At 38.9% G+C, this 26,926-nt stretch overlaps 1 protein-coding gene across 2 annotated transcripts in view; it reads right to left on the bottom strand.

Moving 5' to 3' along the window:
• Positions 1-26,271, bottom strand: part of PALLD (palladin, cytoskeletal associated protein) — a 397,361-nt gene extending 371,090 nt beyond the window's left edge. For both annotated transcript variants that reach the window (XM_047091561.1, XM_047091562.1), the window contains exon 1: positions 25,361-26,271. In XM_047091561.1, the coding sequence (XP_046947517.1) occupies positions 25,361-26,271 (911 nt within the window). The remainder of the gene's footprint in view (positions 1-25,360) is intronic.
• Positions 26,272-26,926: the final 655 nt, after the last annotated feature.

Here is a 26,926-nt window from a genome sequence, read left to right as displayed (position 1 = left end):
CTGAGTTTCTCAATAGAAGAGCAATTGGTATTCAGATGGGTTCATTCTCATTGCGCTGTAGCCAGTATTGCAAGATGTGCAACATCCCATCTCATTAAATGCTATAAACGTTTCCCACCCACTGTGGTAATGTGCAGGGTAATAACACCGTACATTTCCAACTGGTCCTTGAAGAGTAGTATATGCATAGCACTCCAGTACCTGCCCCCACCCCCCACTCCAATCTCCCTGCCACAACCACATAAAAACCACTGGCAGAGGATTTGTAGGTTTAGTTCTTCGAATCTCAATTATTGTAGAAAATTAATGAGCAGCTCTGATGGTAAAGGAAAGACCCAATTAAGAATCAAAAAATTCAGGGGTGCCAGGGTGGCTTAGTCGGCTAAACATCTGACTCTTGATTTCGGCTCAGGTCATGATCTCACGTCATGAGACGGAGCCCCAAGTTGGGATCTGCACTGGGGGAGGAGCCTGCATAAGATTCTCTCTCTCCCTTAACCCCTCCTCTGCTTGTGTATACACACACATGCATGTATGCACGCCCTCTCTCAAAAAAAAAAAAAAAAAAAGAATCAAGAAATCTAGATTCTAGTTTTAATACTGAATCTGTTGGAAAATCTTTGAATTCCTTGAATGTCAGTTTGCCTATCTATTAAATGGTAATCAACTTCCCTATTTAATAAATTCTTATGAAAATTAAGAGATCTTATGTACACTAAAACACTTGTAAAAGTATAAAAATCTAGAGGTGCCTGGCTGTCTCAGTTGATAGACCATATGACTCTTGATCTCAGGTTGTGAGTTCAAGCCTCACATTGGTATCGAGATTACTTAAAAACATAAAATCTTAAAAAAGTATAGGGGCAGCTTGGTGGCTCAGTCGGTTAAGTGTCCACCTTCAGCTCAGGTCATGATCTCACGGTTTGTGGGTTCGAGCCCCTCCTCGGGCTCTGTGCTGACAGCTAGCTCAGAGCCTGGAGCCTGCTTCAGATTCTGTCTTTCCCTCTCTCTGCCCCTCCCCTGCTCTGTCTCTGTCTCTGTCTCTCTCTGTCTCTCAAAAATAAAGAAAACATAAAAAAATTAATAAAAAATTATAAAAATCTATATAAGTATTACGAATAATCCTCAGCAGTCATCTTTGGGTAATGTAATAAATGATAATCAACTTACATGAAGAACATGTTATGTTTTAGACATTGTTCTAGGGACTGTAGAGGATTGAAAGGAGAGTAACTCATGAGTCCTGTGTTTATCTCTTGTACTGCAGAAGGGAAGATAGAATGTATTCGCGGTAATAAACAATGAGAGCCAGATATGTGATGTTAGCAATATGTACTAGAAAGGTTTAGAAATATACTATATGTTAACTAACTTGGGTTTAAGTAAGAAAAAAAAAAGAAAGTTTTAGAAGAGAAAACATATTCAGTGAAAGATGTAAAAAGTTGAAAATTGTGAAGGAACCACTTCCCTTATTACAACAATGGAGATACATGGTTCTCTTTCATCATAATACACATTAGGAAAGTATCAATATTCTCCATATGGATATTTGTATAGGTGATAGATCTTGGGGATATAAATGACTAAAACTTTCTTCTGTGGGAAATACTATCAGATAACTAATTTGCACTAATAAGACAGAGAAGGAATGGTTGAAGAGAGCAAACATATTAGTCTCAAACACATAGGACAACAGATAAAATATCCTCTGACTGATTTTCAGACCATCTTGTTGCTCTTGGTGTCCTTGTATTCTCTGTCCTTCCTCTGGCTCTGGTCTTGCCCCTATTGGCTTTGGTCTCTGTGCCCTGGAATCAGTCCTTGCTTCTCCTTGGACTTGGCACTCATAGATATGTAGTTTGACCTCAGCTTGGAACCCTGGAAACCCATCCCTAAGGGGCTGATTCTTTGACTTTAGGTTTCCTTTTGAAATCTAGTATGCACCCTGGAAAGAGATTTTCTACCCTTGTTTGCTAAGATGTTAGAAGCCTCTCAGCAAAAAGACATACCCATGTTAGAAAAACCCAATGAAGCGTTCAATATACCCTCCAAGATTATTTGACTATTCAAATATTTATTAACCTAAAATTTCTCAATGACATTATCAGTTGCCAAAACTTGCATTTCTACTCTTCCTTCTTTATCTTTTGATGTAACAAACACTTCCCCTCTTTGTTGAAAATGACCTTCTTTAGCTGTGACATTGAACTCCCCAGATTCTTCTTTGTTTCTGAACACTCCTTCTCAGGTAGCACTGGCTTTTTTTTCTCTCAGTGCAGGGCTTCCCACAAGTCTCTGTCATCAGTTTTTGTCTCTCTTGTTTACATATCCCATGGCCCAGCTATCGCCACACCTGAAATTCCTCCCTAGCTCCAGCCTCCATTTCAGACCATGGGCAAGACCTTTTATATGAATGCCTTACCTATAGTTCACACTCAAAATAAATGTACGATCAACTTTTCCCTAATATCCAGTATAAATCTCTTCCTCCTCTGTCTTTCCTAACTGGATGGCATTTAGTCGTTCCGACTAAGAATTTGAAGAATCATCTTCATTTCTTTCTCCTTTATTCTTAACTGACCAAATCATCAAAAATATCTTCAAAATGCTCCTTGAGTCTGGCCTCTGATTTTTATTGCTGTAGCCTTTTCTCCCTCAGTTTCTTGCTGGAAACTACTGTAACAACAGTCTAATTGAGTTAACAGCCTCTAGTCTCTTTCCCTGGCAATTAATTTTATTCACTGCTACAGAGTTACTATTTTCTTCTAAATTAATTTAATTACGAAAGTCATAAAAGACCATTCTAAAAATTAAAACAACAGCAGGGTAGAGAGGTAAAAGTGAGTCCTCCTCTCTCCTTCCCTCAACTCCCATAGGTTTGATGTATATTCTTCCAGACCTCATTCTAAAACATACACACTCAAATAGGATTTGCATTATTGTCCTCAAGGGTTCAGTACTTCTGGTGAAATGTCAGGTGTTAGACAGATTCTCCATTTTGAGTAACCTATTTTGATTCTTTAGAAGCTTTTAGAATTTTCTCTTTCATCTTGAGAGTTCATCAGGAGCCCTGTAAGTCTTTTAACCTATATTCTACCCAATGCTTCCTTCATGTGTCTTTCAACCCAAAAATGCCTGTATTTCTTCAGCTAAGACTAATTTTCTTCTATTGTTTCCTTCAGTAAATTATTTCCCCTCCATTATTTCTTTCTCTTAATGGGAATTCTATTGGGTGGATCTTGGCCTCATGAATGTCCTTCCAATCTCTACCCTTTTCCTTATATTTGTCATTTCTTTTTCTTTGTGATCTGCATTCTAAGAAACATCATAGCTTTCTTTCCATATAATTAGTCCTTTCGTTTGATTTTCAGACTATCCATCGAAATTTTTATTTTTTACATTCTATTTTATGCATTTATATATGTATGTATTTAAAGATTTTATTTTGGGGGCGCCTGGGTGGCTCAGTCGGTTGGGCATCCTACTTCAGCTCAGGTCATGATCTCTCAGTCCGTGAGTTCAAGCCCTGTGTCGGCTCTGTGCTGACAGCTCAGAGCCTGGAGCCTGTTTCAGATTCTGTGTCTCCCTCTCTCTGACCTCCCCCCATTCATGCTCTGTCTCTCCCTGTCTCAAAAATGAATAAACGTTAAAAAAAATTAAAACAAATAAAGATTTTATTTTTAAGTAATCTCTACACCCAACATGGGGCTCGAACTTACATTCCCAAGGTAAAGAGTCACATGCTCTACCTACTGAGGCAGCCAAGCACCCCTTTGCCATTCTACTTTAAATTTCACTGTCTTATTCTTTTTTCTTTTGCCAAAATAAACACATTTTTACTTTATCAGAACTATGTCTTCCTACTGTTAATTAGAAGTAAAAAAATATATATCTTTTTTTAAATTTTTCTTTAAATGCCTTTGCTTCCTCTTGAGATTAGCCCTATTTGTTCATCTTTATGAAAAGAGAGAAGGAAAGTTCTTTCATGCTATTTATTTCCCTGTAATACCTGGTGATTCTCGGTGGTTAGACAATACTTATGAATAAAGCACTAGGATGACTGGTGTAAGTAATGTGCTGTGTTTCCTTTGAGTAGTAAAGATCTTATTGCCTTGCAGGTTCTTTGTAATAAGAGTAAGGCTTATGAATGGGAAGATTCCCCTGTAAGACACCCTACCCTTACCCTCAAATTGCCAAGTCGGGAGAGGATTTACTCCGGTGCGAGAGTACTTTTCTGTTACACATGTCTTCAGTAGGGTAGCTGTTTCTGTTGACCTGATGGCCAGCACCAGGTTTATATCTGCCTTGTATCTGCACTGTATGAGCATTTCTATCAGCATTTATAATTTTCCTGGTAGGTGTTTTTTCAGTATGGCCCAGAGTTTTGGTTCACTTAAAAGCCTCATATCTTGAGTTTCTTAGGCCAAGTTCATTGGAAATGAGACAGAACATATGTGATATGTGGCATCACCTATTGTCACACCAAGTCATTCCCTCCTTCTAACCTTGTAGCTCTGCTCCAGACAGCCTTGGCACTTTATCATTCCCCCTGCTTTAAGATGAATTACATCCATACCTGGGACATTTTCTCCAAATATTTGGAGACAGCCTTTAGTCTGTATAATTTGTTCAAGCAAAATAATCATAAGGATCTGACCGTTGATTTTGGATTTATCATAATCAGCTTAAAAATTATATGTAGTCTTTTGAAGCGATGTATTTTGTTACTCCAAAACAGTCTTATTACTCAATATTCTAACGAACGGTAGAAAAAGAAAAAAATCATCACATAGTCCCACAGTTATACATGTTCATTTCTATCTATGTATAGATTTATAAATTTCTCTTCTATAAGCAATAGCTAATAACATAATGTGTTATTTTCCTTTGCCTTGAATTAGGAGTATGTGATAAGAGAGAGAAAACTTTTTAAATATGGTTTATAGTTTGCACAAGAATTTCTCCCAGGGAGAGAATTCTCTGTTGAAAATATCTAGGGGCCAGATGATGCCAAGACTTCTGAGGAGGACAACATTGCCCTGACTAGTAGAGGAAAAACAATTTGGAGCTTCTGCTGCAATGCAGAAGGGAAGAGAAAGTTGAGAAGTAGAGAGGATTAGGGAGAGAAGTGACAGCGAGATGGGGAGAGGAGAGGGCTATGTGTTGAAATCTCACAACGGCATGGTGGTCATTAGTGGCTATCAGTGAACACGGATGTCTTAAAATGGCACAGAGCTCCCCAGATGATCTTCCCTCTTAGCTCACTTATATATATTGTGGATATTCCTGTGATCTCTCACCTGCCTTCTTTGACACCATTTTCTGTGAAGGTTATTAAGCTAGATAACGTGAATGAAAGCATTTTAAACATGGAACTTAAAGAGATTCTGAATTTTCACATCTGAGTCTACTTAGTGCCTCACAGAAGCAGCATGTACAGAAACAGTAGCCCAGTTGGTGAGGAAGGAAATGGAAGAAATCTAGGGTACATTTTAAACTTTCACAAACCATAAACTCAGCAAGAGTAGGAGACAGTTGTATTTGTGTCTTGAGAGGCAGAAACTTCCAATTACATTTATATGCATTGTCTATCTCCCTCCCCCAATACTAGGTTTACTGAAGTGATGGACCAAACTGTTGTGGTACCCTCTGACACCTGACAGAACTTTACCCTCAGGGAGTGTTCTATAAATGTTCATCACATGAACAATATATTTCAAATTCATGCAATAGACGTTGCAAGGGACCTATTTGCAATGAAATATTTTGTTTAGTGAGAGGGTTGAGATTACTGATCTTAAGACCTAAAGATCTTAAGATATTTTTTTAAGTATATTTATTTATTTTGAGAGAGAGTGCAAGCAGGGGAGGAGCAGAGAAAGAGGGAGAGAGAATTCCAAGCAGGCTCTGTGCTCTCAACATGGAGCCCAAAGCAAGGCTCCATCTCATGAACTGTGAGATAATGATCTGAACCAAAACCGAGTTGGCTGCTCAACCGACAGAGCCACCCAGGCGCCCCTCTAATCTTTTAGATCTTAATTAACTACTTTCTTTTGTTGACAATTGCAATGAATAAATTAGAGTTAGCTATTGCTGCTCTATTTCTATCAAATTAGATACATGCACAATTCCAGAAAGTGAATTGTCATCAAGGATTTTTTTCCCCCAATTTTTTATAGCATGTAATTATTCCTACATAGAACCTGAGGACCACAGCAAGTTGATGAAATAAAATACTATTAAGTTGTATACCATCTGCACTGGTGGGAAACCTGTTTGAAAACATAAAATCAGCTTGAAGTTTTCATTAACACAAAAATACACATTTAAGGCAATATTTTAGGTGAGCACATATTTGTTTAAACATTATTTTCATTTCTTTAATCTGGTATTTATTTTGAAAAACAAAAATATCAAAACCCAATAAATTCATATGTAATGTTTTGGTTTAAAATTGCACCTCCCCTTGGGAATGCAAGCTGGTGCAGCCACTCTGGAAAACAGTATGGAGGTTCCTCAAAAAACTAAAAATAGAACTACCCTACGACCCAGAAATTGCACTACTAGGCATTTATCCAAGGGATACAGGTGTGCTGTTTCTTAGGGACACATGCACCCCCATGTTTATAGCAGCACTATCAACAATAGCCAAAGTATGGAAAGAGCCCAAATGTCCATCGATGGATGAATGGATAAGGAAGATGTGGTATATATATATATATATACAATGAAGTATTACTTGGCAATCAAAAAGAATGAAATATTGCCATTTGCAACTATGCGGATGGAGCTAGAGAGTATTATGCTAAGTGAAATTAGTCAGTCAGAGAAAGACCAAAATCATATGACTTGACTCATATGAGGACTTTAAGAGACAAAACAGATGAACATAAGGGAAGGGAAACAAAAATAACATAAAAACAGGGAGGGGGACAAAACAGAAGAGACTCATAAATATGGAGAACAAACAGAGGCTTACTGGAGGGGTTGTGGGAGAGGGGATGGGCTAAATGGGTAAGGGGCACTAAGGAATTCTCTCCTGAAATCATTGTTGCACTATATGCTAACTAATTTGGATGTAAGTTAAAAAAAAATTAAATTAAAATAAAGTAAACAAAATAAAATAAATAAATAGGTCTAATCAGAAAAAAAGAAAAAAGAAAAAAGAAAATTAAAAAAGAAAAAATGATTTACTGATAAAAAATAAAATAAAATAAAATAAAATAAAATAAAACTACACCTCCCTTATTCGATTTTGTATCTTCTGCTGTCCCCTGAGAGCTTCCCCCAGAGAAACTGTGGTTGAACTGGATCTTAGATAATTTTTGAAAATGCCTCAAAAATTTTGTTATATTAAGTGTTCATTCTCAAGTTTTAATAAAGCAGATACAACTTCAACAGAGCAATTTACCAGTCTAATTTTTTGGAGGAGAAAACCAGCTCTGGCATTTCTGTGTGCACCTTGGTAATGAGTTCCATGAGAGTTTGAGAAGGTCATGGCCTTTTTAACTGTGTGATGTTCTGCTCTCTTTCTTCCTCTGGCTCTCACACTGTGTTTATACCATGCTGCAGGCTACATGACTGAAGAAGGGAGTCTGGGCTCGAAGGGCAGAGCACAGCTCTTAAAGGCACTCCTGATTCTTATGCTAGGCATTTCTTCCTTACCATCAATCTGGATTCTCCTTCCTGCCTCTATTTTAACCCCTAATTCAAACTGTAACCCTGTTGTACCTACCACCCTCCTCACCCTTCCCCCCACAGCATCCTGTGTTCTGTACTCTCCTTAGAGTTCACTCAGTCCAGGAGAACACACACAAAAAGGCCTGAGAAGACACCTGAGGTAGCCGCTGTTCAGATAGACTAGTGAGTAGAAGAAAATAGTAGGTTGTTGTTTTAAGTCACTAAGTTTTGGAGTGGTTTGTTATGCACCATTAAATACATAAAACACCACTTCAAATACGTAAGCCACGAACAGTTAGGAAGTCTGCCAAATAGCCAACTTTTGCAGTTAGTAATCCCAGAGACACCACTAACCAGGTCTATGTCCTTGGGTAATTTACTTATCTCCTTGAGCTTCAGTTTCCTCAAATGTAAAATGGTAGTACGATAATAAGAGAGCCCACTCTTTAGAGCTCTTGGAAGGAATGGATGAGAGAATGGATATAAAATCCCTAGAAAAATGCCAAGCATATGGAACGCCCTATTAAGTTTAAGTCATTATTGTTCTCATTGACAGAGAATGCATAAGGAAATTCCACCGATGACATAAAATGTGTTTTTGCACCTTCACATCTTTTACCAAATTTACAGAATTGGAATTGGCTTACTTAAAAATCCTTAAAGCAAGCAATGAGGAGTAAAAGGGAGGATAGGGTTGGAAAAATAATTTCCAAGCCAGATAATTTGCCGATGAGTAATCTAGAATTTACCTTAGCAATTTCAGGGTAAAGCATTTCAGGAATTGGTCATGATCCCTTATCTAGATTTTAAGGATTATGGGTCATCTTATCTCAAAGGTGTGGGAAAAATCAGAAGATGAAGTTATTAGTTGAAGTTATCAGGTGCCAACTAGGAAGAGAGGATAAACTAAATCCCAGATGACTCAAGGCAGGCTTCAGGAAAGGACTAGATCCAAAGGTGTTGTCAAGGTACAAGGAAACCACAAGGGATAATGTATCGCCCTGGGGCTATAAAGCCATGTTACCATTCTTGAGCCTGCAGAATTAGAAGTAAAAGGGAGGCTGCAGATTCCTGAACACAGAAGAGAGCTTCATTCTGAGTAAGGACCTTCTTTTGATGGGGAAAGTTAGCATAAACCCACAGGGAAGAAGTGAGGGAACCAAGTCCCTTGAACTCCCACGACCTGTCATGGCTCCCCAGGGCTGAACCCAAACAGAGCCTGAAGGAATCTGTTGAATTCCACAGGTCAGCTTCTGAGGGCAAGAGTGGGATGGAGGAGAGCGGAAAGAGAATCTATTGGGCCTCAGAAAGATACCAGTCAGAGGATCCTGGGGGACAAAGTGACAAGAGCAGACTGATAGATCCTCATATTTAAATACTCATATTTTCATAACCTTAATACAATTTTGTGGCAGCTTGGACTAAAGGAGTATTTTCAAATTTCTTTTCTGATCCATTAAGAAGACATAGGGAGCCCAAAGGAAGTATTGTCTTCATTTCCTTCCATACCTAATACTCCAAGTCATAAGGAAGCAATCTGTGAGCATTACTCTTTTCAGCAATGACTCATGTCACTTCAGGATTGCTGTCACATAAATGTTGTGGTGAGCAAACAACTATTGGTTCACAAACAGCTGAGACAAATGCCACAACTGGTCAGCAAAGCAGGGGACTCTTGTTTATTAATTTGTTTCGCCTGGTGGTTTGATCTGGAAATGTTTTATATATGGCTGTCTTGATGGTCTCTAACACTCAGCCTTCTTGGAACAGTGTCGGATGTCATCTGCTTCAAATCCTTCAACCTTTTTTCTTTCTCCAATTCTCTTTGTTGAGCCTTCATTTGTCTATAATTTTTTAACCCCCGACCTCAAGCTTGCTGACTGCTTTGATAGTCTAAGATCTGCTTACTGGGTTTGGTTGACCAAACATAGCCATGCAGGTGAGGTTTTGAGAAAACACTACATGCCAACAGCCTCAGGTAATTTCTGACAGTCATCACCCATCATCCCGTGGACATTAAGTAGAAGAGATTAGTGCAGGTATGGCATTTTATGTGAATGCTGAAAGGCAAACTAAGTTGGGATTCTAGAAATCCACCCAAGGGATGAGCAGTCCTGCTAGACAAAAGTGCAGCAAGAGGGCAAAAGATATATTACATGAGGCAATGTGAAAAAGAAGTTATTTGCAATGTGGATGTGAGTGAGAGAGAAGATGAACCCAACTCATCTTTCAGTTTGGATCATAATTTACTTTAATTCCATGCAAGTGAGAAAATTTAACATTTCAACTAGAGCAAACTGTAATGAAAGACAGGTTCTCGGCTGGGTTTGATCTTTTTCTGATTTGTCAAAATCTGAAAGCCTGAAAACCATCAAAAGAAGAGAAGAAACACATGTGGGCAGTTGAGGCCTTGAGGAAGACCCCATGGGGTCAAGAAACTGCTGAGACCACATAGTGCATTCTGAACCGGCACTAGTCTTGTGTTCTGAGGAAAATACGGCTTTGTGAGCTCTTGAGGTATGTGTGGGAAGCTGAACTCTGCTGGAAGGCAATGAGCTGCTTCTAGCTCTTGTTAGAAGGCACACCTTTAAATTCCAGAGAGCTAAATCCATTTTACATAGTATCCTAGATGAATAAATGTTAAGATTTTAAGATTTACAGATGAAAGAGACGAGGTAAGTACGAAACATTTTAATTGGCAATGTAGGCTACAGGTATACATTATCTATTATACAGTGGTAGTAAAATTACTTTGATTTGGAGTAGGATAGGCACACCTCATTATAATGGATTCATCATTCTACCTGCATTGGCCTGTTAGGAATTGAAAAAAAAAATACAATCAAAACACAACAATTCTCTCATATGAGAGCGATTTTACTTGTTGTTTTTCTGTGAACTATCTGCTATTTAACAAAGAGTGATGGCATCTCTAGTTTGAGGTAGCACATTGGCATGTTCCATTAATCAATAGTTAAACAAATGGGTACTTAAAACATACGTCCCAGTCCCTCCAATTAAAATTCTTTTTTCTCAACTATTAGGACCATAGGATAGAAATGAATGGGTCAAGATATTTGTAGAACTGACTGTGTACACATGTTTCCTGTAAATGAAACTGACTCAACCCTGAGGTAGGATGGTGTTTTTCTAGAGAGCTCTCCTGATTACGCACATAATGCCCACCCCTCTGTAATCACCACCCCACGTGGCCCCTCATGAATTCTCTGGTGAGCTGAGGATTATCTGCCATTTTGATGTGTGCATTGATTTTCAACGCCGTAACAGCACTCATCCTACATACTGTCCAAATGTCAGTTTGATTTCTTCCATACTGATACTTCCCTTTTAATAGCTGCCTGTTCAAAGTTAAAACTGTGTATTCTGTAAACAAAACAAAACAAAACAAAACCCCAAACCTTATTGTATTGTATTTTACAACGGCCTTTTGTTGAAGATGTCTATCAGAAATCAGTTGAACTAACACGTTGTTGGTGTTGTTGGGGCCCGTTCCTTCTTTATTTCAGGCAGTGATAATTTGTCCTTGTTCTTGGAGCACAGAATGATTCCATGTATGAGGATTCTGGCCAACATATGCCAACACATTCTTAATTAAAACGCTGGCCACTACGCACAAGAATTAAATAGTACCACACCGGATTACAAATCATATCTGTTATGTTCTGTTTGGGATTACTGCTCTGTTTACGAGAGAAAGAGAGAGACCCGGCTAACTGGCTCTGAAAGTGGAAGTTAGAACCCATGTTTTCACAAGCTGCAGCAATGGAGATTGCTCCTGCTAATAAAGATGCCGAGACTCCCTCACGCAGACAACACAGAGTGTCTAGAAGTATATGTGATGTAAGGTTTTGTCCCGAGGACCAGGAAATCATTGGTCATGGCTCTTTTCTTTTCCAAGTTTTTTGTCTGGAGCAATGGAAGGAAGCAATTCATGGACATTTCGCTTTTCAAGAGATAATGGCTAGTAGGTGTTTCTAGTGGCATGCTGGGGTTCACCTGAACTTTATTGGGGCACGATTCTGTAAGCAAGGCTGTGTGTCCCTCTGATTTTATGGACACTAGAGTAATAATGGTTGAAAAGTAAAGACTCTGGGCAGTTGGATAATTTTTGTAAGCTATTCATCCTTTTGTTTCTTGTTTTTATTTTATTTATGTATTTATGTATTTAATTATTTATTTTGAGAGAGAGAGGGGGGTGCAGGTGGGCGAGCGTCAGACAGAGAGACAGAATCTCAGGAGGGGCAGAGAGAAAGAAAGAAAGAGAGAGAGAAGGAGAGAAGGAGAGACAGAGAGAAGAAGAGAGAGAGAGAGAAGGAGAGGAGAGAGAGAGAGAGAAGCAGGGCTCACCCGATACAGGGTTCGTGCTTACCCCAAGTGGGGCTCAAGCTCATCCAAAATGGAGCACAAACTCACCCGAAGCAGGGCTTATGTTCAACCAATGAGGGCTGGAGCTCACCGATGTGGGACTTGAACTCCCAGACCCTGAGATCATGACCTGAGCCAAAGTCAGATGTTTACCAACTGAGCCACTCAGGTGCCCGTCTTGTTTTTATTTTTATTTTTTTAAATGTTTACTTATTTTGAGAGAAAGGGGGAGATTTCACACGAACACATGCATGCATGCACTAGCAGGGAAGGGGTAGAGAGAGAGGGAGAGAGAGAATTCCACACTGACAGGGCAGAGTCTGAAGCAGTTTCGATCCCACAAATTCTGAGATCATGGTTCAATCCCAGGAACCATGAGATCATGACCTGAGCAAAAATCAAGAGTTGAATGTTCACCAACTGAGCCACCCAGGCACCCCTATTTCTTGTTTTTAAAATGGAGATAATATTATAGCTTAGTGAAACTAATATACCATTCATTATAAGACATCATTATCTATTAAGAAAGGAAAAAACCAGTATGTAATACCAAAAGGCAAACAACTCAATTAAAGTGAAAAAAATAAACAGTTCTGACCAAATTTGTATATGCACAGGTAATCACAACCATATCACAACTATGGTCAGATAGTGACTGTAAAATGCTCTCCACTGCAAGATGCATTCTAATTATGGAGATGCTAAAATGTGACAAAATATATGTCTTAGAACCCAAGAAATATGGTAGCATCCACCTTGTAGGAAGAGTGAGTTTATATGTGGGAAGAACGTCTGGCATGTGCTAAGTTCTCAAGAAAGTCAGTTATTAATATCATTTTTTCCATTATTATTATTAGGAGAATGACAAAAACATTCATAAGGTCTCGATTTCAGTAGCTCTCTCAGAAAAAGAAAGAGGAATTCTTTTAACTTGTGACTTTAGAACGATAAGCAAAGGGTTTGAGAAGAATGGAAATGACATTCTAGCATGAGCTTCCTACAGTTTAGTGGTTTAGTGATGACTTCATAGACATGTGTGATGTGGTTGAATGCTATAGTAAGTTTCTGGTGTTAACTTCCAAAGTCTCCTTGTGAGGGGATGACAAAGCCTGCAGACAGGAGTGACAAGGCCTAGCTAAGTCCTTGGCCTTGACCAAATCCTCCTATTGGTGAATTCTACCTTTTCAGTATTGTTAGTCCAGAAAGCTTACTGGTCCATGATAGTTGCTTCATCATAACCAACTTCATATAATGATGTAGAAAATTCTTAATCTCTGTCTGTGGTGGCTCAAAATCCAAAACTGAAACAAATATTTTCTACCTATCTCCTTAGCCTTCATCAACTATGTATCTATTGCCTTCCCTATGTATAAGCACAACTGAAGTGTTCTCTGCTAATGAAATTGGTCTGTGATAACTTCGGTGATGGTAAAAATGATTTTTTTACTACAATGTGTATAACAAGTCTTTTTTTTTAATTTGTAATTTTATTTTATTAAAAAAATGTTTTTAATGTTTATTCATTTTTGAGAGTGAGAGACAGAGCACGAGTGGGGGAGGGGCAGAGTGAGAGAGAGGGAGACACAGAATCCCAAGCAGAATCCACGCTCAGCACAGAGCCCGACGTAGGGCCTGAACTTAAGAACTGTGCAATCATGACCTGAGCTGAGGTGGAACGCTTAACCGACGGAGCCACCTAGGCGCCCCGAGTCTTTTTTTTTAATATTTATTTATTTTTGAGAGAGCTCAAGTTGGGGAGGGGCAGAGAGACGAGGACAGAGGATCTGAAGCAGGCTCTGTGCTGACAGCAGCAAGCCTGATGCAGGGCTTGAACTCATGAACCGTGAGATCGTGACCTGAGCCAAAGTCAGACGCTCAACCAACTGACGGAGCCACTTAGGGGCCTCCGTATAATAGATCTTTCAAGTAATATCTTGTTTCCTTAATATATAAATGTTTATCAACTTATGTGTAGAAGTGTATGGAAAAAGCCCTGTGTTTAACTCATTGAACTACACTGTGTATAAACCATCTTTCAAGGTATCAATTAACATCTTCTTTCATTAAGATGCAAGTATTTGTAAACTTAGGTATAGAATGTGAAGTAAAAATGATTTTGAAGATCTCCCTGGATTTTAAAGAAAGAACCAATTAACTTCAAATGAAAATTTTCTTTCTCTCCCTCCCTTCCTAACTTATTTCTTCTCCTTTTCACCTTTGTCTTCCTCCCCCACTCTCCCCACACTCCTCCTTCTTCTTCTCCTTCTTCTTCAAAGATTCTCCTTCAATACTTGGAAATCCTTTTAACCAGACTTACCTTCTATTCTTCCATTAGAAAATACTTTTCCAGTTCCAGCAACTAAGGCTAAAACTTCACCTTAGGTAAAAAGAAATCCTATTCGGTAGGGTATTTTTATTTAGGTTATCTGGCCCACATGTGGACCATATAACCATTGATTAGAAACTTGTTTTATGGCCTGATTTCCCATATGCTATTATACAGAATCAGACTTCACTGTTAGAACTCATAATCAAGAGAACAATGTTTCCACTCGGAATTAATAATTTTTCTTCCTTCCTTCCTTCCTTCCTCTCTCTCTCTCTCTCTTTTTTATTTTTAAATTTTACCAGGAAAGGCTTTTGATTGCCAGGAAATGCTTTTCTCTATCAGTGCTCAGGTGACTAGCAGTTTACTCCTGTTCCAGCAGATATTAACTATGGCCCTATTTCTTGGCTCAAAAACATTAAAACTGAATAGGAGAGAATCCTTTCTATTGCTACACATCATTTGAACATGCCAGCTGGTAGAAAAATTTTGCATTTTGGTCAGCAGATTCAGCTGCATCAAGTTTCAGACTTATAATTGTATTTGCTACACTTATACTTATAAAGTAACTCCTTCTAACCGTCAAAAGAATGCAACATGGAAGTGGAGTGCTTGAATTGCTGTAATTACGCCTAAACAGGTTCAGTGATCCGTGAGGCAGCACTGCCCTAAGGCAAAATGAAGAAACAGTCCAGAAGTACTTTAAGCAACTCTACAGAAAAGACTTGAGGTGTTGAGCAGTTTTGACTGAAAGTATCCGTCCCAAACTTCAGTCAAATTCTTTCAAAACAACTGTGTCACAGGATTTTGCATAATAGTAAATTAAACTTCCAAAAAGCACATTCTTTTCCTATTGAGAGCTTTGCTGGATGGTATAATACTTAGCAGGAAGAAAATACAAAACCAAAGCCAATATATCTAGCTGGGGGAAAAGCCTGCATTTGTTACTCAAATTATTTTTAGAGTTTTCTTCCTGCTGAAATTATTGGAATACAAAAACAGGGAGTGGTTAAAGTGTTGGGGAACCACTTTCAATTGGCTTTGGCAAATATTTAACAAGGAACCATGAAGTTAACTCAGGAAAATGGCTAAACAATTTAAATGCAGCAAGAAAACAATAGTCAGAGACTTGATTTTTAGAAGGCTTTCCAAGTTGTCGGTAGTCCACAAGAAGGCTGACCTTCACAACTTCAAAATTTAGGAAGAGAGGATGGGGAGATAATTAGTTGTAGGAGGGAGGGGTAGAGATGGAAAGAAATGACTTATCTTTGGCTTTGATCCCATCCTTTGAGGCTGTGAAGGAACAGAAGGCCAAGTGAGGTAAAAGTTGACAATAGCCAGAGACCAGGGGACAATATCCCAACACCCCAAGGCAGCCTGGGTATTGATTCTGACCTTGAGATACAAATCTAAGGTTCATGGTCCAAACAGGATCAGAACACCTTTCAAGATATATTGTATTCCTTACAAATTATGGTTAGTCTATAAAGTTGAAGTGTTCCTTCTCTATAAACCCTGTACCACTGGGAATACTTAGCAGTACAAGAGAGAATTGTAGCATGAAGATTTTGAAGAAAGGAAATAGATTCAAAGATTTTTGAGAAGGCAGAGTGTAGGGAGCTTATAGCAAATCAAAGACAATAAACAATAAAGGTGAACACTTTGTAATAATAATTACTTTATAACAATACCTTAGTATTTATTAAGCTATTACTATGTGCAGGCAGAGTTCTAAACTCTTTCCTTGTGTTAATTGACTTAACACTCATCATAACACTAGAGGTAGGTACTTTTATTATTCTCATTTTGCCAACAAGGAAACTGAGGCATAGAAAGGTTAAATAACTTGCCAAGGTGACTGGACTGATATGTGATAGAGGCAAGATTCACACTCTTGCTTCAGAATCTGTATTGTCAGCCCCTAAACTTCTGCTCTTTGTTCCATAGCATTTTTTAAAAAATGCACAAGCATTATTTTTAATTCTAAAGGGATTCTCTGTGACTCGCCTTATTTCCTCTGAGAATTTATGTTGATGTTTGTTTATTGACTGCTTTTCTTATAAAATCCAGAAACTTGGCCATTGAGATGTTAACTTGAAATGATGGAATCAATTCTTAGAACAGATGCTGCTGTCTGATTTGGCTACTGCTACCTCATGCTATATATCAATACTGTTATAACCAATTCAAATTTATAACCATAATAACATTTCACACTTGCCATGAATATCAAGCTTGCTTCTTGATTTTTTCTTGAGATATCCCTATGAGCAGCATTATGTGCAGTGGAATTGGAGTATCACAGCATCATGGCATCATGGGTTGACCAAGAACAGGTAATAAGATAGCTGCTGTTACTCTGTAATGTTCAAATCAGTAAACAACAATTCCACAAAACAGGCAATATTTCCTGGGTTCAGTGATACTGAGTTATCCTATTTCACTCACTGATCTATAGAAGCAGATTCTATATTCATATTAATGATGGTTTTTTGGCAGTTAAAGCATCATAGAGGTATAGCTCATTTTTCAAGTGGGAATTACAAGTGGGTAGATATTGGAATGGAGATAGGGGCTGAGAAAGAATGGAAAGGATAGGCAAGAGGGCAAAATAGCATGATAGGCCATAGTGCCTTAATTTATCAACTCACAGAAATCACCTGTGAGGAGGAATCAGAGATAAGGTTTTCTTCATCTCTGTGAAAATAAAGGTGCTATTCTGTTGTTTAATCTCGTTTGGTTTCTAGTTCAATAGTAATTTGATGTCCTAGGAAACGTTGTCCTCTGTAAAATATAAAAGACTTAGTTTATCGAGTCAATGCAAATGTACAGAAAAAGAAAAAAATTAAAAGATTTAGAAATAAATAAAGGGAAATGATAGAAGAAAAAGAAAAACAGGAAGCTATAAAATTCAGTGGTGTTGTTTCCTTTGGATTCTACTCCATTTTGCTTGCTCCCATTTACCAAATATGATATACATTGAGTATAAAATTAGCACAATTTACATCTGTGTCTCTCTCTACTACCCGTCTTAAGCTATGAAACGTTGCAAACACAGTTGATGCCCTCTACACACCCCTTACTAATCACGTTCCTCTTTATCTCTACTATTATTGCTATCTGGATTTAGTATTTGTTATTCCCATGCATTTCTCTATACTCTTATCATATCCCCAAGCCTGGAATAGTACTGTTTTGCAAATTTAACTTCATATGGATGAATTTATTCATGTAATCTGCATCCATTTTTTGGCAGCTTTTTTTTTTTAGATTGCTATTATATTTGTGAGTTTCAGACCTACTGCCTCATGAAACTAGTTCATTCACTGTGTGAATATATATCAAAACTTAGCCATTTTCTTATCTTTTTTCTAACTTGATTGAGACACAATTGACATAACGCTGTGTAAGTCTAAAGTGTGCACTGTGATGATCTGATACATCTATATATTGTGAAATGATTACCACAATAAGATTAGTTAACATATCCGTCATCTCACATGATTACAAGTTCTTTTCTTTTTTAATTTTTTTTAACGTTTATTTATTATTGAGACAGAGAGAGACAGAGCATGAACAGGGGAGGGGCAGAGAGAGAGGGAGACACAGAATCTGAAACGGGCTCCAGGCTCTGAGCTGTCAGCACAGAGCCCAACGCGGGGCTCGAACTCACGGACCGTGAGATCATGACCCGAGCCGAAGTCGGACGCTTAACCGACTGAGCCGCCCAGGTGCCCCTATGTGGTAAGAGTGTTTAAGATCTAGTCTTTTAGAAATTTTTTTTTTAATTTTTTTTTTCAACGTTTATTTATTTTTGCGACAGAGAGAGACAGAGCATGAACGGGGGAGGGTCAGAGAGAGAGGGAGACACAGAATCGGAAACAGGCTCCAAGCTCTGAGCCATCAGCCCAGAGCCCGACGCGGGGCTCGAACTCACGGACCGCGAGATCGTGACCTGGCTGAAGTCGGACGCTTAACCGACTGCGCCACCCAGGCGCCCCTAGTCTTTTAGAAATTTTTAAGTATACAATACAGTATTGTTCACTGTACTGTGATATACGTTAGATCCCCAGAACTTATTTATCTTTTAACTGGAAGTTTGTATTCCTTGACCAACATCTCCCCATTACCACCGTCCCCCAGCCCTTGGAAACCAGCATTTTAATTCCTGTTTCCGCAAGTCTGCCTTTTTTTAAGATTCAATGTGTAAATGAGATCATATGGTATTTGTCTTTCTCTGGTTTATTTCACTTAGGGTAATGCCCTCAAGGTCCATCCATGTTGTTGTGAATGGCAGGATTTCCTTCCTTTTTATGGTTGAATAATATTCCCTAGTATATATGTGCCACGTTTTCCTTATTCATATAGCAATGGACACAGAGCTTGTTTTAAAATGGCTACTATCAAGAAGACAAGAGATAATAAGCACTGGTAAGGATGTGAAGAAAAGGGAACCCTTGTATACCGTTGGTGGGAATGTAAGTTATAGTCACCATGTAAAGTGGTATAGAGGTTCTTCAAAGAATTAAAAAGATAACTACCATATGATCCAGCAATCCCACTTCTGGATCTATATGTGAAGGCAATAAAATCACTGTGTCAAAGAGGTGTCTGTTTTCTTTTTCATGAATATTTAGGTTATTTCCAGTATTTTGAAACAAACAATGCTGGTATGGACATTCTTATATATGTATCCTTATACACATGAGTAAAAGTTCTTTTTGGATACATAGCTAGGAGTGAAGTTCATTTATTCAATACATATTTATTGAGCATCTGTTATGTGCCAGGCACCATTCTAGGCCCTAGGGACACAATAACAAGAATCAGATGGCAGTCCCTGTATTCAAGGGTCTTATATTTTACTCAGGGAAATGGACAATGACAAAAACAAGTAAAATGCAGAGTGTATTAGATAAGGTCTATGGAGAAAAACAAAACAAGAGAGCAGAATAGAGAATAAGGTGGGCAGGATCTGTTCTTTTACATCGAGTAATCATGGAAGGCCATACTCTGAAGGTGAATTTAAGGAGAGATATGAAGGAGATGAAGTATCGAATCCTGCATATATCTGAGGGAAGAGAACTTCATAGAGGGAACAGAGAGGAAACAGCATGTGCACAGGCCCGAGACAGGCCTGAGACAGGAACATCCTGGCATATTGGAATACAGTAGGGACACCATTGCGTCTGGAGTCGACCGAACAGGAGTATAGCAGGGGATGAAATCAGAGAGATGGTGCCTAATTATTAACGTTTATAAGGCCTACAGATTTTACTCTGGGTGAGATGAGAAGGCACTGGAAAGCTTTGCGTTATTGATCATAGTTTTATTAAAAAGAGTCATGCTAGGTGCTGTATAGACTGTAATGAGTAAGGATGGAAACAAGCAGACAGATCAAAGAGGTAATACAAATACCTTAGGGGAAGATGATGGTGGCTTGGACCAGCTAATGATGACAGCCTGATTAGTGGAGGTGGTGTGAGGTGGTCTGATTCTAGATTCTGTATCAACGGTTGAGCCAACTGGATTTGCTGGATGCATTGGGTGGTGTGAGATGCGAGTAAGAGAGGAGCCAAGGATGACTCTAAGGTTTTTCCCTCGAACAGCTGGAAAGAGGATTGTCACTTGTTGACATGGAGAAGATTTAGGAAGAGAAGGTTTTTGGAGAATAACCAGAAGTTCAGTTTGGGATATATTAAATTTAATAAACCTATTAGATATCCAAGCAGATATATCAAGTAGGTAATCGGTTATTAGATAGAAGTTTCGGGTATGTACATCTTCAACTTTATCGTGTATCACAAAATTGTTCTCCAAATTTTGCGTATCTATTTACATTTCACGTTGCTGTAACAACATTTGTATGGTCAGTTTTTTCATACTGATAATCTAATGGTATTATCTGGTGTCGCATTGTGACAATATTCTATAACAAAAACAAACAACACTCCTGGAACTAAGCCATCTGGGTCTTAATAAGCACCGCATATTCATAACCTACTGGCTAGTGGTACTGTTGCCATGCTTTCCCAAGCCAAAGCAATCCATGACCAGAATATACTGATGTCCTTAGTAAGAAAAGTGAATCGGTGGTTTGTTTCTATTTCTAATTTCTTTTGAGGAGATGGAAATTTCTACAGACAGCGTTGCATAGATTTGATGTGGTTAATTCTCTTGTTTTGGCTTTTGATGATGATCAAAGTCTCACTAATGTAAACTAATTGGAAGCATTGGAGGCACTGGGTTTTGATTTTAAAAAGAAAGAATTTAATTACTTTTAATTACATATATTAATTGAAACTTTACTAAGCTAATAATGATGAACAACTAGGCATCTTATGAGATACGAGTAATTGTACTGAGAATATTCGATATGTTTGGACAACTGCTGGATTCACTTTTTTTTTTTAGAAAATGTTTTTAATGTTTATTCACTTTTAGGAGAGAGAGAGAGAGAGAGAGAGAGAGAGAGAGGACGAGTGGGGGAGGGGCAAAAAGAGAGGGAGACACAGAATCCGAAGCAGGCTCTAGGCTCTAAGCTGTCAGCACAGAGCCCGATGTGGGGTTCGAACCCACAAACCGTGAAATCATGACCTAAGCTGAAGTCGAACGCTTCACCAACTGAGCCACTCCGGCGCCCCTGGATTCACTTTTACTGCAATAAGTCGATGTTTAAAAGTGTTTTCCTCCCTTATGAGTATGTACACATTTACCTCGCAATACAATTTGAATATGAGGATGGTTTGGACTACTGTTCATAAACTGGGAATGATTTGTTTTGTTTGTAGTTATTTGATGGAGAATATCTACTTCCCCCCACATCCTAACATTTTTTGGTTTATGTTGATTGACTTACTTTGCAGTATTACCTTACTGCAAATAAACAGAATGACCATGAATGGCTATTTTTTTTTTAACATAGAACATATTGTGAAAATTATCAGGGTATCATTTTCTTTAAAGATATTTGGAATATGAATTCCAGATGGTAGCCCCACTCATGTCCTTTTCTGGAGCTTTTCAGTAATCACACATAACAAGCAAAACAGCAGTGACAGTGGCTAAACCTTCTCATGAGTCACTCAGTGTCTGATTAGGAATCAGAAGACAGGAGTCTGGTCTCTATGGTTAATTAACTATTTTTCTGTTACTAGGCAAATAATCTCCTAGTTTTCTGAGTTCCCTTATATGTAAATGGTTTGAAATATATGGTTGCCATAATAAAATATTTTGAAAAACATAAAGTGAAAATATGAGGTCTCATTTTAATAATACTGGAGGTACTTTTGAACTAAAATTCTTCATGAATTTTTCACCAACTCACAAAAGTTGACAGAGGAGGGAATAGGCAAGGCAATGTCTGTATACTATTGTAAAGAAGTACATGAGAAATATGAACCACTGGGACATAGTCACAAAAATTTATGAATTCTGACTCAATTTTATTTAATGTAATAATTCAAGTTGTTAACGAATAATTTGTGTGTAATTTGAGTAGTATCTAAATTGTATATGACCTCAGTTATACATAAGCTTTTCTTCCATTAGTTTTTCTCTTTTGTTGAGGTTTTGTTGGAACTTTGCAAGAATAAAGAAGGCAAACAGATTTTTTTCAGTCCTCTTTGTGGTTATAACTGGTATCTGTGCCAGCTATATTTGTGGGAGGATGAAGTAGAAAAGCCTCGAAATGACTGGCCTGGCTTCAATCCTACTGTTTCCACCAGGCCTCCTTTTTAGTTGGGGTCACTTGATCTACATCTGCAAGTTTCACTATGTCCAGGTTCCCCGACCAAATGGTTTCTATTTAGGCCACATTTAAGAAGCTCCAGGCCAGCAGCTTAGTAGCCCAGTCTTGTCAGTGTAACAATTTGTTTCCCGATTCTGAACCCAGCATGAGTTTAGTCCCTAAAGTCCTGCCTCATTTAATCATACCTGAGTCTCTATTTCCTGCACTGTCCTATTGTTCTTTGGAGCAGCAGCCTCGCCTTTTCCTTAACTAAACTCTTGAAGGGTAGAATTTTCTACCTGGGCTCCTGTCCCTGTGTCTGGAACCTGATACCTGCTGCCATATTTTCCTGTGGTGCATTCCTTTGAAGTCCGTCTGGACCTTACCATTGGCAACTGCTCCACATTGCGCTCACCTGTCGTATGGTTGCTGACTTCGACAGCTGAATGTCTCCATGCTTACCAGCCAGTGCCTGTTAGGCCTTTGCTGATTGCTTGCTTTGGGTTCCTCTGACATCTCCTTACTCTCTATGGGTTCTGTTACCTGCTTCTGGGATCTTAGACCAATCAATAAGTCTGTGCAGTCTCTGGGTTTAGAGTCACTTGGACTGAGTCTGAGCCAGGTTCTAAAATGCCCCAGTATAGAGTATTAATATTTTATTTAAGGTTTTCTTCTTTTTTAAAAACAAATTTTTTATTTGAGAGAGAGAGAAAGAGAGAGAGAGAGAGAGAAGGAAAGAGAGAGAGAGAAAATGAGTGAGAGAGGGTCAGATGGAGAGAGAAAGAGAGAATCTTAAGCCCAATGCAAGGATCAGTCCTAAAGACCCTGGGATCCCAACCTGAGCCAAAATCAAGTCAGACACCCAACCGACTGAGACACCCAGGTGCCCCAGGTTTTCTTCTTCATGTGAAATTTCCTTCAAAGAAGGTTATTTCTATAGACCCTCAAGTCTCATGTGGAAAAGGAACTCAATGTTCCTAGGCATTTGGTATACTGACAAATGCATGGAAGAGAGTACCAAGATCTTTGGAACAGAAATTAAGAAAATCCAGCACCCATGTACACTCCCCTCTCAAAATACAGAACAAAACAAACAAAAGCTCCAAAAGGATATAAAAAAGACCAGCTAACCTTAAACAATGGAGCATTTCATCAAGGACTTAATTACTCTAAAAGGGCATAATTTGTAATGTCTAATGGGCATTGGGCATGGACTTTGGTAGACCAGGAGATGACAAGTGAAAACTAGTTAATAATTCTGTGGTTACTAGCTAAATTAATGCTCCCCCTGCACACAGCCTCCCCCCACCCCCAGCAAAAAGGAGACAGAAGCATGAATTTGATGTCCTCCAAATTATTAAATAGTTCGATGAACTTTAATACAGTAATTATGGTCTGCTCACCTAAATTAATCCTTTAATGTTAAATGGATTGTTTTTTGTCATTTTTGACAGGGTGTGGTAAGTCTACTTGCCATGATCATACGTCTGAAAGGGGCTTGTTTTGGTAAGGCAAATGTGAGTGGAGTCATATGTAGTTTGAAAACCTGTGGAACCGTTTTGAAGGACTTGTGAAAGTATTTCTCCTGCAGAATTATTTGTCCCAAGATTAGTAGGTTAAAAACAACCCAAATAGAATCCAAAAGAATCACACGATTTCATTTCCATCATAGGCAAAATGATAAGGAAAATTCTTTATGGGAAATATACATAAATGCAGAATTTAGGATCACGTAATGAAAGGAACCCATTAAGAAGTTTTTTACTGCCCCCTGCTGTCAGTTTCTAAGAGCAATATTGTAAAATTACTGTAAAGGGTGACTCAAGAAGAATTAGTTGAACAAATTGGTTGGAAAAAAATTCCCTGCCTTTAATTACACCACGTTTTAGTCAGTAATGCTAATGCTTACTTCATGTTTGTGAGCAATACCCTGTCAACCCAAGAAACCAACTCTCGCTAAGCGTGTACTAGTGGATGTAGGGTAAGAGGCCAAGTCTGCGGCTTGTGAAATGCTATATTAATAAGAATGTACCAGCGTTACAATTTTTAGCGGATGAGATCTACTTTACTGTTTGTCCAAATTTCACAACGTCAAATTTACTGTTTAATATTTACATAATCTAGGTAAAACACTCTTCATAACAGCAAAACTTTCAAAGTAAATGAATGAATGGCTTATTTTTGTAGCGCAATCCAACTTGAAACGTTATTTTCACTTTGGCATATAAAATTAAGACATGAGAAACAATAAAAATAATAGATAATACTAATGCAGCCGTCACTAGACGCAAGGCACAGTTTTATTTTTTCACACGTGTGATGTCATCCTCATAAAATAGAAGGAGGGAGGTTTTAGTTTAATTCCCATCTCACAGATGAAGATACTAAATGACAACGTAACTTGCCTAGGTGACACAACTGATAAAAGGTGGAGCCATGGGTGGAAACCCTGCAGTCTGACTCCAGAGTCACTCCTCTTAACCTCTTTGCACAGAAAGTACGAACTCGGCAGTGAGGGAGGAAGAACTTAACAGAAATTAGAATGGTCATGGTGACGTAAGTGTATATTGCCTCCAACCAACCACACACTCGTTGAATCGTGACCTTTTTGCTACAGCCATGCTGTAGTGGCCGGAGCCTGTGTATAAACATCACACCTGCATTGTTTTCAGTTGGCTTTATCTTTCTTTGTTTCCTTGGTTGCATTACATTGAAGGTGCGTTGGGGGTGCTTTTTTTTTAAAGTGAATATGTGCCCCCTTAGCCCATGCCTTAGGTCAGGGTTAATCTTGTGGTTGGCCACTGCACACCTGTGCCTTTCATCTCTATGCAGCCAGACAACTTCTAGTTTTAGCCACACTTTCAACCATCTTCAGCAACTCGTATTCAAATTATGCACACACTTTCACAGTGCTTTGAATACATGAGTTGCACATTTTAAGTTTCCTTGGATGCTATTAATTCTGGAGTCCTGTTTAACAGGACATTTGTGCCCCTCTGTGCCTGTCCAGTCCTTTGCCTTCCCTTTCGTAGCACATGGTTCATGACAACAGATACATTCCACCCCTGATAACTGGCAAAGCTACTATTTGCGATTCTAGGATGCTTTTGCCCTGCAGGTGTTTGAAAACACGACTTCAGGTTCCAGAGGGCTAACTATCCAGGAAATCTCATTCCACATTAAAGTAAAACCAAAAGTCAACACAGATCATTTGATCTTCATAATAAAAACGTTCTTACCTGACCCGAGGAGTTGGGTTTCCGGTGACTCTACACTCCAAGTAAACTTTACTTCCTTCTGCCACTTCTTGGCTCCGAAGCTTCTGGATGAATCTTGGAGCTGAGGGCAAGCGGAGTGCGTTCTGAGGCTGTGGGTGAGGCATGTTATTGCATGGCACTGCCTTGTTCTGGTCTTTCTGGTAACGATGCCTGGCTTCGGGCAACTTGACCTCTGCTTCCATCTCCTGTTGGTCTCCAGTGGGGCTCTGGCTGGCTGAGGCACCCATCAGGGCTGATGACTGATTTTTAGGAGACAAGTACCCACTGTCTGGTGATGAGGACTCCCCATTTGGGCTTCTATTTCTCGGCTTTGCTGCTTCTCTAAATATGGACGTCAGCTCCTCAATGAAATTAGCCGCCTTGTCACATAGCTGGCTCTGGGGGCCAGTCTTACTTTGATATGCTGGTTTGGGCTTTACACTTGGATTGGGAGTTTTTGCACCACGTTTTCCAGACTTTCGGAGGCTCCGGATATAGCTGGGGCTGGCAAGCAGGGGTGATATGGCAGGTTTCCTCTTTGAAGCAGGTGAAGAGATAGGGGCGGTTTGTTCAGGCAGAGGCTGGACAGGTGTTGACCTATTATCATGAGGTCTTCCTGAGGAGGTTGACTCACCAAACTTGGTCTCCTTATGGGAAGGGTTTTCACAGAGGCTTACAGGAGAGGTGTTGAAAATCTGCGAGATCTCCTTTTCTGAGTCAAAATCTTCTGTTTCGGAGTTGGCGATAGATCTCCGGGCCAGGTCAAGACTCTTGTTTATCTCTTCCTGGCTGAGAAAAGCAGATAGCCCAGGGAAGAAGTCAGCATTCTTGCTTTCTTCCTGCATGTCTGATAGGGAATCATAGAAGGAGTCATGAGAGGAAGTCTCTGACATAGTTGAATAGTCTTCATACACTCTTTGTCTGCTCTTAACAGGAAGGCCAGAGGCACTGGAAACCAGTTTACTTCTTGTGTCCTGAAAAACAACACCGACAGAATTGCCATTAGTAGTATTGGGTGCGTGGGTGTGTGCGCGCGCATGCGCAAACCCTCACATGTGCGTCTATTATCATACTACTGTTGGGAGAAACATGAAAGTGAAAAGTACACTTTTGTAAAAATCATTTTTCTCTATCCTTTAAGTTGGAAGAAACATCAAGTATACTTGTGTTTATAATTTATCATTTTAGTTTAATATTTTCTTTGTGGGTGAATATTAAGTGTCTCACTAACCAGCGACGAGTAATTCAAAAAGAAAATATCTGCAGTAGAGACTAAAGAGTGTAGTAGGGCACTCTGCACTTCTCAGAGCCTCCTTCTTTTCTGTCTCCCCCCCGCCACTACGCACCTCATTAAAGCTCTAATTTCATTAATGTATGAGATTAGTAGCTTGTTGATATTTTAGTAAATCTGATTCTGCTTATCTCACCATAAACCACAAATACATTTTGATTCCAACTCTTATTTGTTTTCAGTTTTCAGTGAAATATTTGAAATCTTACTGGTTCACTTTTTCCTTGTGTCCACCTGTGTGCATTCATGTTTATTCA

This window comes from Lynx rufus, unplaced genomic scaffold (assembly GCF_022079265.1).
Source record: "Lynx rufus isolate CCGP_SWC_20201006 ecotype Redwood Valley unplaced genomic scaffold, mLynRuf1.p SCAF_3, whole genome shotgun sequence".
NCBI classification, from domain to species: domain Eukaryota; kingdom Metazoa; phylum Chordata; class Mammalia; order Carnivora; family Felidae; genus Lynx; species Lynx rufus.
This window is presented reverse-complemented; position numbering and strand designations above follow the sequence as displayed.